Source organism: Nanorana parkeri, unplaced genomic scaffold (genome assembly GCF_000935625.1).
Source record: "Nanorana parkeri isolate BGI_ZX_2015 unplaced genomic scaffold, ASM93562v1 scaffold203, whole genome shotgun sequence".
Lineage (NCBI taxonomy): Eukaryota > Metazoa > Chordata > Amphibia > Anura > Dicroglossidae > Nanorana > Nanorana parkeri.
Window position 1 is genome coordinate 1,079,370 of NW_017306471.1, and position 16,242 is coordinate 1,095,611.

General features: G+C 42.1%; 1 protein-coding gene across 1 annotated transcript in view; it reads left to right on the top strand.

The window, feature by feature from the left end:
* Nucleotides 1–16,242, top strand: part of TNIP1 (TNFAIP3 interacting protein 1) — a 45,422-nt gene that overhangs the window by 27,530 nt on the left and 1,650 nt on the right. The window contains exons 8-15 of the mRNA XM_018555578.1: nt 185–274; nt 2,111–2,176; nt 3,393–3,524; nt 4,083–4,211; nt 4,654–4,782; nt 8,172–8,297; nt 9,977–10,042; nt 15,982–16,170. Coding sequence (XP_018411080.1) covers nt 185–274; nt 2,111–2,176; nt 3,393–3,524; nt 4,083–4,211; nt 4,654–4,782; nt 8,172–8,297; nt 9,977–10,042; nt 15,982–16,170 — 927 coding nt within the window. The remainder of the gene's footprint in view (nt 1–184; nt 275–2,110; nt 2,177–3,392; nt 3,525–4,082; nt 4,212–4,653; nt 4,783–8,171; nt 8,298–9,976; nt 10,043–15,981; nt 16,171–16,242) is intronic.

Genomic DNA, 16,242 nt, shown 5'->3' on the forward strand with positions numbered 1-16,242 from the left:
AAATGTAATATTATTGCATGTTTGCTGTGTGAACTTGTAAGGGGTCACTTGTACATCTATTACAACTGCCCCTAACTGCCCTATACTAATCATAAATAATATCGATTCAAAACTGTATACGTCACTTCCTGTGGTAAAATGCTTGACATGTCTTCAGATTAAAAACTGCAGGTCTTTCTTTCAGGCAGCCAAATTACTTGAAAAGTCAACAAATAAAGACCAAAACGGAGCATTGGTAAAGAAGGTGAAAATTCTGGAACATCAGAGGACAGAGGTGAGAGTACAGAGAAAATACATTTCTGTTTCTGCTTCATACTCTAGTTGTTGTACATTACGGTCTTGTCCTACCAGCAAGGACTATGCATGTTGATTGGAAGAACTGGAGTGTAGCCAGTGAGAAGTTTTGTGTTTCAGCGATTTCAGATGCTCACTAAGGCCTCATTCTTAGCTGCGTATGGAGCCGTATATTTGCGTAGCGTAAAATTGAGCTAAGACAGAATGGAACCGAGATGCGTCCGGGCAGCGTATTCTGCGTGTTTGCGCGCATATACTCACGTACGCGCGTACAGTTCATTAACATTTCTATTACGAATGATGCATTGTGGGATTGCAAATTATTATACGGGATTTATATAGCGCCAACAGTTTGTGCAGCGCTTTACAATATAAGGAAGACTTTACAATCATAATACAATTCAAGACAAGATGGTAAAGAGAGCACTGCCCCTGAGGGCTTACAATCTAAAAGGGAGTGCACGCATATACACACATACGCTCGTATACACGCGCATTATACGAGCATGTACACGTATATACACAATGTACAATTTTGCTCTTGCGTTGTGTGTGAATGAGGCCTAAACGGTTGATTTTCTGCAGCTTTTGGATCAAGCTACAAATTTGTCAACTACAGTAGCTGATCATGTTGTCCACTGCAGCTGCTGTTGGCCCTTAGCTGGTAACAAATTGTAGCTTCATAGCAACTACTGAAAAAAGCAAAAAGATCTGTAGCCACTACAAATCTCTGCTACAAAGTTGCATGTATGGCATTGCCCTTTTCCCCACCCACGCTATAGTGCCCTGGTGGCTGCGAAACTCTTAAAGGATAAAGCTAGGTACACATTAGTAGGTTTTTTTTTCAGTTTTCAGGCTGAATGAAAAAAGTCTAACAGCTTCCTCTATCCATGCTAAACAGTGCGGATGAAGAAATCTCGCGCTGCAGCTATTGTAATCTGAGAGTCTATTGTAATATCTGAACAGTGCCTGTATCTGAGTGAGTGGATGTGGGTGCTGTTCGCCCCACAATTTTCCACCTGTCTTCTATTTTTCAAAAGGAACGTCGTGTGGGAGGTGGCTGACAGCTGAAACAAGCTCATTGGGTAGCCAGCTTTATACAATTATCCTTAAAATGTTCCCCCGGCCCCAGTGCCTTTTTTTTCACCTGTTGAGAATCCTTGCAGATTTACACATTGTATACACATGTGACCCATGGAGAACACAGCTGCCCCTGGAAACTCTTTTGGCCAGTCCCAAAGTCTTATCCCACTTGCAGACAAAATCTCATTCATTTCTATGGAGAGGCCGTCTATCATTTGACCCAGTGATAGACAACCTCTCCATAGGAATGAATGGGATTTGTCTGCTCATGCTCGGAAGGCTTAGTATGGGACAGGAGAGTTTTCAGCAGCAGATGTGCAGTACCCTGTGAACTAAAGAACGTGGATCTGCCAGGATCGTAAACGGGTGACCATAAAACCTTGTGGTGGGGTAGTCATTTAAAGAATAATTTTATGAAAGTTAAAAGTGTGTGTTCTAGTAAAATTAATCCTCAAACATATTTTGGACATGGACTACTACTGAGGTGATATTTTACAAACATATTGAAGCAATGAAGAACAATTGTGGTTTGGGCAGCCTGTGCTGTGATCACCACATCTGTATTAGTTTCAGGGAAGATTCAACTTACACTGCAATTTTTGTTAGCTTGGAAAGCGGAGCTCGCTGCGTCATCTCATCTGATGAATGACCTGAGTTTATGCCTGGATTTTATCCTCAATCAGCTAGATGTAATCTAAAGATGTAGGCTTACTTGATAAATGTTTTCTTACAGCTCCTGGAAGTAAATAAGCAATGGGATCAGCAGTTCCGCTCTATGAAGATGCAATATGAAGAGAAGGTAACATATTGTTTCTAGTTATGTTGTTGTGAGCTATGTAAAGCAAAGGGTAATTCATCTGTAGGGAGGTAATGTAACATAATTTTACTCAGAATAATACATTTGGGTCCAGAGTTGAATTACTGCTGTACAGCATAGATACAGCCTAATACTTTAGAGCCAGTTATTCCCAGCAGTGTATGTAAACCATGGCTCCTATAGAGTAGGGCAGCCTTTCTCTATATTTTTACCCAGGAGGTACCCTTGAATTATTTTTTAGGTCTCAGGGAACCCCTGCTAAGAATAATATATACTACTCACGGTACAATAGCAAAACCAGTATGTTCCAGATATTGTAATACATAAAAGAAAAAAGGGGCATACCTAGAGTATGCGACACCCAAGGTGGATCATTTTTTAACAACCCCCTGCTCTACATGATAAAATACTTTGCAGTAATAACTCATCATCATAATCATAAATTACCAAAATGGCGTGAAAAGAAGCTCAAATGGACCCCTCCTTACATTGGCATTCAGACAAGGGTCCACTTACATTGGTGGTCAGTATAAAATTGACTCCTTACATTATGTTCAGCAAGAAAGGTCTCCCCTCATATCTATGTTCAGTTAAAGGCTGAATGCCTCTTACATTGGAGGTCAGTGGAAAGAATGTCCTATTTTATTTGGGGTAAGTAGGAAGAATGCAACTTAAAGTGGTAATCGGAATGCAAACCTTACAGACAGCCAGAAAGATTATTGGCATCATGTTGCTGCCTCTGCCAAGTGGTGATAACCCTGGAACTATGCAGTCAACATCAGATGGGAGGTCAGCCATACAGCTACGCAAGGACTCCCTAGAAAACTCTGGCGGAACCCTGACTGAGAATGGCTGGAATAGGGGTTGGATACCAATGAGAGAGTATAATACAGAATGCTATGGCAAGAAGGGACTGAGTATATATAGCTAATGTGAAACAGTAGGGATTCCTATGAGGGGCACTTTGATGTATTAGAATAGCTATAATGTGACCTGCACCTTGCTGTGCTGACAAACACCTTACATAGGTCTGAGAAACTAAAGACAGATGACTTGGGTATATAATTGTTATTGACAGTTATTCTTATTTCCATATATTTAATATAGGCTGGGAGTTTGTTTTTTTTAAATTTGGGCAAGTTCTTAAAAAGAATAGTGTCTTATTCTCACTATATCATTCTTATATTGGTCTGCACAGATCACATCCCTGCGTCAGAAGTTGTCTCAGGCCACCAAGAATGAGAGTGAACAGGAAGCAGAAAGAGACCGCAAGCAGAGAGATTTTGACCGCAAGCTCCTTCTTGCTAGGGACAAATTGGAGGAGAAAGAGGTAAGATACAACGCATCAAAATGAATTTCATGATTATCATAAATTTAGTAAGTTCCTCACTGGGGGAAACATAGCTAATTCAAAATGAGATACGTTCCTCTATTTATTTCTGTAATGTAGAAGTCTATTTATTTATGAAAATGTGGCACCAGCAGGAGTGATACTCCATCACCGTGTACCTGACAGATTCATTTGCAGTGACATTTGTGCTTGGTGTTCACAACCAGTGCTTGCATCTGTTACATATTTGCATTATGAGTGCAGAGCCATATATACCTGCATGACCAGGAGTTTTACCAAGCACAACTATGTCTGTCGATTCTACTGATCCCATCTAAACAGAAGCTAATTCAGAGGAGGTTTGTGGAGTGCAGACTAACCACATGGAACTTCCAAAACCGAAGTACCATTCATTTATTTAGATCAAGTCATTAAAATACAAATCACTCCCTGTACCTGAAGAAAGTTGGGAAATGATGTCCTGACCGCAGTGTGTGAATGGTATTATTATTTTCTTTTATGCAATAATGTGAACATACTGTTTTTTTCTTTTCACAGGCACAAATCCAGAAGCTGGAGTCTGACATAAGAGATCTGAAGCAAAAGAATAAGTTTCTCCATGACCAGCTGAGCTCCACCAGCAAGCAACGAGAGTACCATGAGCGGGAGATCAGCCGACTGAATAAAGTAAACTGACAATAGATACTAATAGCCCATTCAGACTTGTCTGTTGGACAGTGGTACCTTATTGCACACTTGTTGATGTGCGGCATTTCATGTGTTACCATGCGTTGCGTTAAGGCAGCCCATGCACAATTTTTGAACACAATATCTGCCCAATATATTCTTATGAAACATGCCTAAATATCATGTTCAATCTTAGTCAATAATTCAGGACATAGAGCAGTCCCCCATAGCAACTAATCTAATATCCGTTTAGTGTGATTAGTGAAAGATTATTTTAGCTTGGAAAGCGTTGATGAATTATGAATTATTTTGCTTGGGGGTTGATGAATTCTGCAAAGTTTTAATTTTAATTGTTCTTTGTCCTGCTCATTGGATAAACCCGATTAACTCCTAGTGCAACGACAGCTGATGAATGTTCTGAAATCTTTTATGTTGTTTGTAGGCCCTGGAGGAAGCTCTGAAACTTCGTGAGTTGGCTTCTCATTCTCCCTCAATCACTGCCTCTGCAGAGGACACTTGGTTTCTGCAACGCCAGGAACTCCTAACCCAGAATGACCTTCTCAAGCAACAGGTACTTATACAAATAGATTAAATCAGTGGAACCCCCAACACTGTGTGTTTTTTCTATAGCTGCATATGTCTCTGGAATGGAATCATCAACATTCAGCTTACAATATCATTATTTTCGGGTCGATCTGTCGTCTCTTGTTGCCTAAAGCCCAACTCTGGCCACATTAAAAAAACACAATTGAATGTCTATTGCTTGGCCACAGTTACACTTTTAATTAGGGATGTTCAGATACCAGTGCGGATACTTGGCATTTTCATGAGAACTGCCAGGGTTGCAGCGGTTGCAGCTAGGACCTGGCTCTAGTGCTCCACCACTGTCCTGAAATCATTAGTCTGTGTTGTTTTAGAAAAACTGTTACATGACACTAAACAAAAATGTATCAGTACTTGTATCTGTGAGTACTTGGACAAGTATCAGTATTTGTACTTGAAAAAATTGTAACGGTGCATTACTTATATACATTTATTAAAAAATCATACAATAAAACAGGGATGTACAAATCCCAGGAGCTCCGTGTGCTCCTTACAAATGACAGCTGCCTCCTAACATTTGAATTTTTCTCCAGTCTAGTCTTGGAGCTGGAAAAGTATCTGTACATTTACTTGTACCGAGTACGGTACTTGGTATCTGAACACTTAAACTTTAGCGCATATTTTACATTGCATACTTCACAAAACAGCAACTTGTACAAAATTCTGGTATGAATGTCATGCAAATATGTATTCAAAAATGAATGGGAATTTTTTAGCTTCAGTTTTTTGCCAAAACTTCCAATGAAACTTCCAATTGATTGATTGTGACTTGATGATTCATGACGGCTTAGAGTCGCATCTGCTGCTCTTCAGGCCCTGTAATCTTCCAGCATCTACAGGCTGAAATGGTCAGTCTGGCCAGGGAACTGTGTTCTGTTTGATATTGACTGATGTGTTTACTCCAAATATTTTCATCGTTAGTCATGCTCACAATTTTTTTTTTGAGCGATCTCAGTCTTGGCCAGTTTTTTGTTTACTAAAAACTATAGAAATTTGTTTCTGCAGACCTCACTAATGCATCCTTTCTTTCGGCCGGAGCTCAGAACTGTCGGAGAAGGAAGCCGAAGCTGACAGGAGCAGCTCTGCGGTCTGCATCTGATACAGATGCAGACCGTGGAGCTGCTCCCGTAAGTCAGGTACGCGATCTGCGATCGCGTGCCTGACATGTCAGCTGGCTGTGGGCCACATAGTACAGGCTCGCAGGCCGGAGTTGGTCCACGGAACGGTATTTGGAGACCCAAATTTCCACTCGCCCCCATTTTAATTTTGAGCCCCTCACTAGGCAAACGTCATTTATACAGCATTCCCTCCACTAGATGGAGCCAAGGAGCGTAGGAAATTCCTATGCTCCTTAGCGCCATCTAGTGCTGAGAATGCCATGTGAATGGTTGGGTGTAAGATTTTTTAATATACCCCCCAAAGTTTCATCCAGTTGGTTTTACATCTGCTTTAATCCCTCCTGCTTATTTAAATGAACATGTCCGCATTCAAGGCAGGGGGTGTTGTAGACCTCCATAAGTCAAAGTTAACATTAGAAAAGGTAATTATTTTGCAACATGGTGATTCTTCAGTGGGTCCCCTGTCCACATTCTCCATGTTGCTAGCCCATTTTTTTTCAGCCAATACAATAAACTTCGTTTTAAGATATTTTTTTCCCTTTTTACAATGAAATGTGTGTGTTCATTGTAAAAGTAAATGATTCCTCAATCCTTTTAGTCCATTAGGATTAAGAGGCACAGGGTCACCTTGGCAAAGATGGCAAGGCATAGTTATGTAATATAACTTGGCATGACCTATAACCGTTTATGACACAAAGGATTAACTATTAATGACATTCCCAGTTGTAGAGTTACTAGTAAAGAGCCAGTCCAACCACTTAGTAACTTAGTTAACAAAGCAAGCCGGAATTACAGCACTTTACATCCTCAACAGCTGGAATGTACAAATATTCAGAAGATGAACTCCATCCCTTTCTCTATACCATAACACAGTCATATGACACACTCCATAGGTCTACACCCTTCACCCATCCCCCTTCTATATACCATTATGCAGCCACACGAAGAACACGTCATGGAATATGGAAAGCTCTCTTATTACAAGAGAGGCATGTGTTCATTGTAAAAGTAAATAATCCAAAAGGACTAAAAGGATTGAGGAATCTGATATCTGTAGATAGCACTGAGAGGTCTTAAATAATATCCTCACTGACATACTACACAAATATTGTTTTGTACTTAAGTAGATCATCTTCCTGTTTCTGAATGTGGACCTTTAATCAGAACAACAATTGGAATGTTATATTTGTGTATTTGCTAAGCTTCACAAGGATTTCATGGTCTTTTCATTTTTTTATACAGTTGTTTATATGATGTAAATAATCTTATCAATTAATGCTTTTATGTAGAGTTGGCAAATGGCAGAATAGATGCTATAATGACTCAGACACAAGCCATAACTTAATAAAATTGAGTTTGCCAACACTGATTTTTTTTTCTTCTGTGCTAGCACTAATTATCAAAAACAAGTGACAATTTTTTTTTGTAATACTTGTTTGTACCCTTTTCATCCTTTTGTTGGACATTGGTGCTGCTATACTCATGCAGCATCAATGCAGCCACTTCCTGTGTTCATGTATGTAGTCCAGCGAGGCTTCATGGCATTTCTCAGGGTGGATTTCCTAAAGGGGTTAAAAAGGCCACATGTAGTCTCCATTGGAAGCCACACTGTGAGTGAATTGCATTCAGTGGGTCAGCCGCCTCATAGATTTGTATTTCAAGAAAGGTGTAAGCTCTTGGGGAGAAATGGGCTAAGGTTGATAGTCTCATGCTCCCTAAAGAACTGCACCAAAACAAGCCCATTTTTCACTGGAGAGTGGGTACCCCTATCTGTTCTCCATTATGTTCCACTCGGTTACGCACAATGTGACCCCAGCCTATTCATAAAATGCAGGTCATAGTGTAGAGTCTGCAGTGTCCCATGTAGTGCACCGTGATGAGTTTGACATGACCGGGCCCTTCTTCCGGCATTTTTATTTCAGCTCTCATTCTTTTCTTTAGAATCCCGAACCCAGCAGGGTGCTTTATAAAAGTGCAGACGTTTTTTTGTGTATTCATTTTTCCGCAGTAAGGCCAAACTGTTGCTATTTAATGGACCCCTTAGTACTATGTGTTCCTCATACACATACTCTATGTACGTAATCTCATGCTGACATATGCACGTATCTCTTACATACTATTTGCAACATTAAATACAAGGGTCACATTTACTTCTTACATCTTCTAACCTGCATTAGCAACATATAGGCAATAAATCTCAGCAGTGTCCTCAGTTCTTACATTCACTTTTTGTGTCCAGGTGACCATCTTTGAGGAAGACTTCAAGAGGGAGCGCAGTGACCGGGAACGTATGAATGAGGAAAAGGAGGAGCTGAAGAGACAGCTGGAACATCTTCAAGCACAACTGGCTCAGGCAAAAGCCCAGGTGATCTATATAGCTACAAGCCAAATACAGTTTATTCAGTTAGCAGACACCTGAAGCACTTATACCATTTAAAGGGTTAGTCCACCTATACTGATCAATTAGATGTACGTGCCTCTCAAAAAACTCCCCTGTGGCATCAACTGCCCTTTCTAAATTCTTAAACATATAGCACAGAGCATATAGAGTGAAATGCAGCTGGTTCTTAATGAGTTGCCATCAGCCTTCTGCCCGATATCCTTCAATCAGGAAATCCCTCTTTGTCTCTTTAAAAACAAGGCACTACAAGTACAGACCAATACTTGATGTGCCAGAAATCCAATGGGTTTCTTACTCTGGGCAAATCCAATGGGTTTGATCTGGCAACACTGTCTCTGTTGCACTGAAAACCCAAACAGTGGGTGGAATGCATGAAAACGGGAGCAGACAGAATCTGGAGCAGTTGCCCATGGCAACCAATCAGCTTCTCTCTTCAGTTTGTTCAGTTAAGCTTTGAAAATGAAAAAAAAAAGAAGCTGATTGGTTGGCATGGGCAACTGCTCTAGATTCTGTCTGCTCCAATTTACACCAGCAGAGTACGGGCATTAGACCATCAGTGACCAGTGTATGTGCATTAGCCTATCAGTAACCTGTCTTCAACATTCAAAGCATTAACCCCTTAGTGCCCAACTTCACCCAGGTGCATCTACTCCCTAGCGCCCATTCCCATGTTGTGCATATCTAATAGCTCCTCAACACCCATTCCTTAGCTTATGGGTTTTCTCTCCACAGTGCTCAGTCCCCAGGCTGTTAAGCTCCACAATCCTCTTCTGTATATACTGCTTGCTATCATACCTTCTGCACTCCTCTCCTGCACATACTGCCCTATGTTATACCCACCAATCTCCTCTCCTGCACATACTGCCCTATGGTATACCCACCACTCTCCTCTCCTGCACATACTGCCCTATGGTATACCCACTACTCTCCTCTCCTGCACACACTGCCTTATGGTATACCCACCACTCTCCTCTTCTGCACATACTGCCTTCTGTCACACCCTCTGTACTCCTCTCCTGCACATACTGCCCTATGGTATACCCACCACTCTCCTCTCCTGCACATACTGCCTGCTGTCACACCCTCTGTACTCCTCTCCCGCACAGACTGCCCTATGGTATACCCTCCACTCTCATCTCCTGCACATACTGCCTTCTGTCACACCCTCTGTACTTCTCTTCTGCACATACTGCCCTATGGTATACCCACCACTCTCCTCTCCTGCACATACTGCCTTCTGTCACACCCTCTATACTTCTCTCCTGCACATACTGCCCTATGGTATACCCACCACTTTCCTCTCCTGCACATACAGCCTGCTGTCACACCCTCTGTACTCCTCTTCCGCACATACTGCCCTATGGTATACCCACCACTCTCCTCTCCTGCACATACTGCCTGCTGTCACACCCTCTGTACTCCTCTCCTGCACATACTGCCTGCCATTATACTCTCCATACTACTCTCCTGTACATTCTAACCGCCATGACATTCCTTTAGCATTGTTTGTTATATCCCCAACTTTTCCCATTTAAATTGGAAACCTTAGTGATGGTGCACTTTGAAAATGTTTGATATTGGGGGTGGAAGACACATGGCTAAAAAAGATTACGTATAAACATCTTGCATAACTCTCTTTTCAGTTGCGCGCTTGCCAGGAGGATATGCGAAGGGAGAGAGAGGGTCCACGTGACATGACAAGGCAACAGGTAGATTGTTTATGCTGATATGTAAATAGAAGAAACCTGTGGGGATATCGGGGGCAATTATATTTATATATTACATATACAGGCTGTCTGCTGAGCAGAGTAGCACATCATCTGTGCTTTACTGTTCCACAGGGAGGCTGATCACACTTTCTGATACACAGGTACCTACAGAGGATCAATTTACAAAACTGTGTATGAGATACAATCATCAGCAATTAAAACTGCATGCATGTAAAAATATGAAAGTTCCATCAAAGGCTTAGTTCTCATTGTCCATCTTTGCCACAGGTTTACTTTAAAGTAAGAAGTGAGACACCGACACTCCAATTGCATTGTATTTATGCTGCATTTCTGTCAATAAACAGACGTTTATGATTTGCAATTGGAGTGCCGGTGTCTCCCTTCTTACTTTGATCGTGACAGTTGCCAGCCGTCAACAGCCGCAGCACCCTATTCTACTACTTGGAGAAAGCGGTTTTGAGTGCTATCGGTTCACTGACTGTATCCAGGTTTACTTTAAAGCCCAACTCTTGCCTATTTGTTCATTTTGGAGAGGGCCAGGACTCAGAACCTCTTTCAGGTTTTTATTCCCATTTGTTTCCTTGTTGGGGAGATTTCCCTTAATTTCCTGTCAGCACAGGACATGAAGGTAAATCTCTACAATGGGGGCTTAGACACATTTGAGTGAGGAAGGGTTAAAACGTATGTGTGTATTGCTGTCTGCACCTTTTTCTTCCTGCTGTACATCCCCATTTTTTTCTATTAGGGTCAGGAGGACAGGGAGTGAGGGAAAATGTCCCCAATGGGGTCACAATTGGCACTAAAAACATGATGGAGAATTTACCTTTTCCCTCTTTTGGCAGAAAAATGGCTGAAGTTGAGCCTTAAATTTATATGAAAGAACCACTTGCCTGTCCCTGGTCCAGCGAGATATCCCTCTTCTATGGCCTATAGGCTTGGAAGTACATAAGAAGAATGGCCAACAAGATTTTGTTAACAATCAGTCAGGCAGCACAGGTGAGTGTAAGACTGGGAGGGAGGATAGGGGCAGAGGGAGGTCTCATACAAGAGTAAGTGCACAAAAGGTGCTCCAAAGAAGAGGACCCTGTGGAGTCATGTGACCGGCCTTAAAACTTTGGCAAAGGTAAGTATAAATTTACAAATAAAAAAAGCATGCTGGGGTACCTCCATGGGAGGAGGGGAAGGGATAGGATTTGGGAGAAAATATGGATCTTGGAGTTGGGCTTTAACTTCTGCACCATTTTTGAATATAGTAACTGGTTAGAAGGAATGCTCGAAGTGCCATGAAAATGAAGGAAGACGGCATTAAATCTTTAATTATGTGGCATTTGTTTGAAAAGTTCAGGTTTTTAACTTCTAGGAAACATTACTTATAGGCAGTGTCAGCAGTTAATAAATGTTCACCTCCTTTTACTGACTTGAAACCGCGAACCCAAGTACCTGCTGACCTGGCATATTTGTGTCCTTTGAAACACCCCATGGAATGACCTAGGATATTTTTATTACTGTTGTAGTAAACCCAGCTTCTCTGTGACTCCGTTAATATTTTCTAGGATGTGCCCTATACAGTAACTAATGCTAACTGGAGGTAATCCTCGTAGCTTGTTGAGTTTTGTATCACCTCTTAAAGTGGACTGTCTGGAGTAGAAGTAGACATTTTGGTGGGTTTGGAAGGGAAAGCTCACTCAAAACCTCCCTGCTGAGGCTCCTACATGTTGGTTTTTGGCCTCTGAACATTGGAGCTGCTGTTCTTAGCACAGAAACAGATGTTTTTGGTGCATGAAGATTTTGTGATAAATGCCAGCATCTGTATTCACTGGAAAAAAAAGCAATGTAAGCCTATCCCACCACAGTCAAACTCCTACCTGGAGCAAGGAGGAGAATTCACAAAAATGACATATGTTTTGAAGGACAAGCCTCCTTACTTACATCAGAAACTTAGATACAAAGAGTAAAGAGCGAACGGCAAGCAGGTAAGAAACAAGTCCAAATGGCCAATCATCTATAAGGAGGGTACATTAAATGCCATTCCTTGGTAGACGAATTACCAAATGATTGGTGGCCATGGACTGGCAGTATGGCAACCAATGTCCAGTGAGTCTAAAAAGCAGCCAATCCATTGTCAGGGGGAGGGTCTGAGGGTGGGCCACTTATCCTCAAAACAGTAATTAAGCATCAATTAGCCTGCGCAAAACTATCAATTACACTTTCCCCTCTTGGCCCACTCAGCTGCGGCAGGGCATTCCTCGCTCCTTTTTTTTTTTTTTTATGTGTAGCTGCAGGGCAGGGAAAGCCCAGGCTGCAGCTGATTGGGCTGGGAGGAAGATGTGTCTCTGACAGTTTTGCTTGGGCGAACTCAGTTTGCACCAACCCCTAGCACATCCCTAGCTGGGTTTTCCTTGAGGGCTGGTTCACAACACAAACAATGCGTTTCGAGCGGTCAGCCTCTGGAACGCACTGTATTGCAAACCGGCCAGCTCCCTGCGTTCAGGGGCATGGCAGTGCATTGAAGTCAATGGCACCGTAGCCACGCCGTTGCCCGCAGTGTGATCACCCGAATGCGTGGTGCCTGCGTTCGGTTCCAGTGAGATCTGCAAAAATGCACTATTTTGCAGATTGCACTGGACTGGAATGCAGGCACTGATGTGCCATGTGTTTGGGTGTGGGCGATCGCACTGCAGGGAGGGGGTGTGACTGCGGTGCCATTGACTTCAATGCACCGACATGCCCGGTCCTGCCCCTGAACGCAGGGAGCCAACCGGGTTGTGATACAGTGGGGTTGATTTACTAACCTTATAAACACACCACGAACATGTATACACCTCTGTAGTGTGTTCCCTCCCAGCATGATCTATGGGTGGAATCTAAACACCTTTGTAGTGTGTACACACCCAGCAGGTGTGTTGTGCAAAGCCAAGCATGAATTGCAAGGTGATGTTGTGTAAATTAGCTCTATGTTGTGTTGCTTGCGTTGATGAATGCAGGAATGTAAATGCATGAGCTAACCATTTTTGTCTAAACTGTGAAGCAGCATTATATATGCATCATGTGCATGATTTTTCCATATATGGCATTAGTGGAAATATGCTTTTAGAGACTTTTTGGTTGATAAATACGTTTTGCTGTGTGAAAATCACACGCACCTAGTGCGTGCGTGTGTTTAGGTTAGTAAATCACCCCCAATGTGTTCCAGAGGCTGAAGCTCTGGAACACACTGTGATGTAAACCGGCCCTTAAAGGTGAACTATGGGGTTAAGGCTTTTCCCCATAGTTCTCCTTAGGGTAACGGGAGGACACAAACTAGCATCCTCCCGTCACCCTAGGCTCAGTATACCGCGAGCTGTAGCTCGGTGTATACTGAGACGCCGCAGCTGAAGCGGATCCCGACAATTATGCCGAGATCCGCCCAGCTGCGTGACTGACAGCTGGCTCTGCCTATCTAGAAGCAGAGCCAGCTGTACCCTCCCCCGTCCGTTCCACCAGTCAGCGCTGGCGGATCGGAGCGGGGAATCCAGCCCCTCCCCTGTCACGGCAGAGAGCCGTGACAGGATCGAGAGGTGAGCGAACGCCGGTATGTGTTCGCTCACCTCCCGATCTACTGAGCTGACCTGTGACAGTCTCATTGTCACAGGTCGGCTAGAACTATGAGGTAAGTGAAAGCACTCACCTCATAGTTCTCCTTTAAGCTAAAGCCATTGTGTTATCTGCTCAAACAGAAATTTAGGAACACAATGGATTCCTGGCAGATTAACAGGTATTTTTCTGAACTAGCAATGTTTGTAAAGGGTTAAAACATAGGTAATGGGCATGTATTGCAGAAAAGTACTGAATAATTGTTTTTGCCCTGATTTATACTTTAATTCCAATGCTTAATAACCCAGGTATTCTCCTATTGTTCTTTTCTATAAGGCAGCTTATTTTTAAAATGTACTGATCCTTTAGTTTTCCTTTACCATCATAATCGGATTCATTTAGCAGTCTTAGCAGCACAGTAAGGGCTCACACTCCCCTGCACAAAGATTTATTGACACAGAGTATGGAGTCAGTGAGTCATCGGCTCTGCGTCATCTTGGCTGCATTAATGAACTAGTACAGGGCTCAGCTGCAATTACACCTATGATGAATAGAGATTAATTGCCATTCAGCTTTGGTTAAGTAGAGGCTGTGCGCCAGAGTGTTTGTCCAAAGCTTAAATGTGGAATATATTTTTTGTGCTTTCATGAGCAAGGAAGCAAAGTGTTTTTAAAATCAAGTGGAAACTGAATTCATATATAACAAAATCACATGACATTGGTGTTTAGCACACAGTGTACATTTATCTATAGACATTGCTTGCACTGTGTTCAACTACACCTAAAATGCAAATCAGAGCTTAGAAATAGATGCACCATAAAAGTTCTGAGGTAAAAAAAAGGACACATACTAACATTCTAATCTACATTGCCCACTCGGCCCTTTGAAGTAAGTAAAATTATTATGTATTGTGTTCTGTTCTAAAAGGAGTGGACTCACCCTACTCCATTCTGCTGATTTCACCTCTGCATTGTACAGAATGAAGAAATCACACTTCTTGATATGTCATGTGATGTGGGATATCAGTGCTCCCTTCTTTCTTATACCTGGGCTAAAAGTTTATTTCTAGCCATTATCCCAATTTATCCACAAACCTCCCTCTATAGAGCATGTCCTAGCATTATTTTTCTCTTTTACCTTGTTCCTGTAGAAAGAAACGGCTTTTATTACTCCCTGTGATATCATCACCAAGCTTGTTAAATTCTTACACGGGCAGATACTGGGAGGTCATTTCCTATCAATGTAGGAATGCCTCCCAGAACTACATGTCTCAAGAGTCCTTTAGAGAAAGTGGGCTTCAAAATTCCTGGAAGTATGTTATTTCTTGGTCTGAGGGTACTGAGAAAATGGCAGGTTTGGAATACAGTTCACACAGGGAATGCAGAACATGTATTGAGCCAAGGCTGCCATTACGCTTTAAATGCAATCATATAAAATGATGGAATATTGTTTAAATATACTGTACTGTTTTAATAGCATCATAATGAAGGACCCTTCAGCTCCCAATTGGGGATGTTAGACACACTTGTTCTTCACTTTCCTGCTGTTCTGTTTGACCAATGTGAGCAAAGATTCAGTTCTTCAACATATGGGGGGTCAAAATACTCATGCCCCTGCTTCCCACATGACAGCACTAGCACCCAGATCTGTCACATGGGGGTAGTGAGAGAGTATTTAGTCCTGTGTCACATGGGGGTATTGAGAGAGTATTGAGAGAGTATTTAGTCCTGTGTAAGCTCCAGGTCGTGACACTGCTTTCTGTCTTTGTTCCTGGTGGGCAGGAAGGCTAAAGCAGGTTAACTGTGTACAGCTGGGGAGGGTGCCAGTTAAATGGACCTTGCATGGGTAAAGCACAGGTTCACTTTCACATTCTCAAACTGGAGCTGAAGGAAGCTTAAAGGATATGTGCACTTTAAAAAGAAGTACGCATATCCTTTAAAGCTACCTTCATTTCATTGCTGATCCTCAGTGCATCGGCCATGTAACTTCCCATAGGTTTCTAAGGGAAAATCTCCTAAATATTTCTTGTATATCAGATAGCGGCAAAAATTATGTTTTAAAGTTTAAACTTACTTAAAGTTTACACTTACACTCATCATTTAAAGGCTTCAGTAAAGCTGCCAAAAGCTTGCTGAAAGCTTTGCACATGTTTTGAAATGAACACACTGCTCTTTTACAAGGTAGAGCCTGTGAGCACAAGGCCAAGATGAGATGTTTGGGAATACAATAGCCCTATATTGTAATATTGTTTGGGGGTTTTTTTTAATGTGCAAAAGATTTGTTTCAGTAAAAGTTGCGAAAATAGTAATGTTTTGCTTTTATTGACTTCCTGGTTCAACTTTCAGGCCTTGGGAGAAAGATACAATCAAGATCCCCACACAGGACCTGCATGCCCGCCTTACCAATATCACCAATACCCATACAGCCCTCCTGCCTTAATTTACCAAGGCTTTGATGATTGGCAGATCTGCTACCCTCCTCAAAATGTTGCTCCAGAACACAGTCAAGTTCAAGACTTGCCTAATGCTCCTCCGGTGAGTTATCACAGTCGGCTTGTCTTAAATTCTAGGACCTTGGTACATCGATGTACACTAACTCTTACTCTG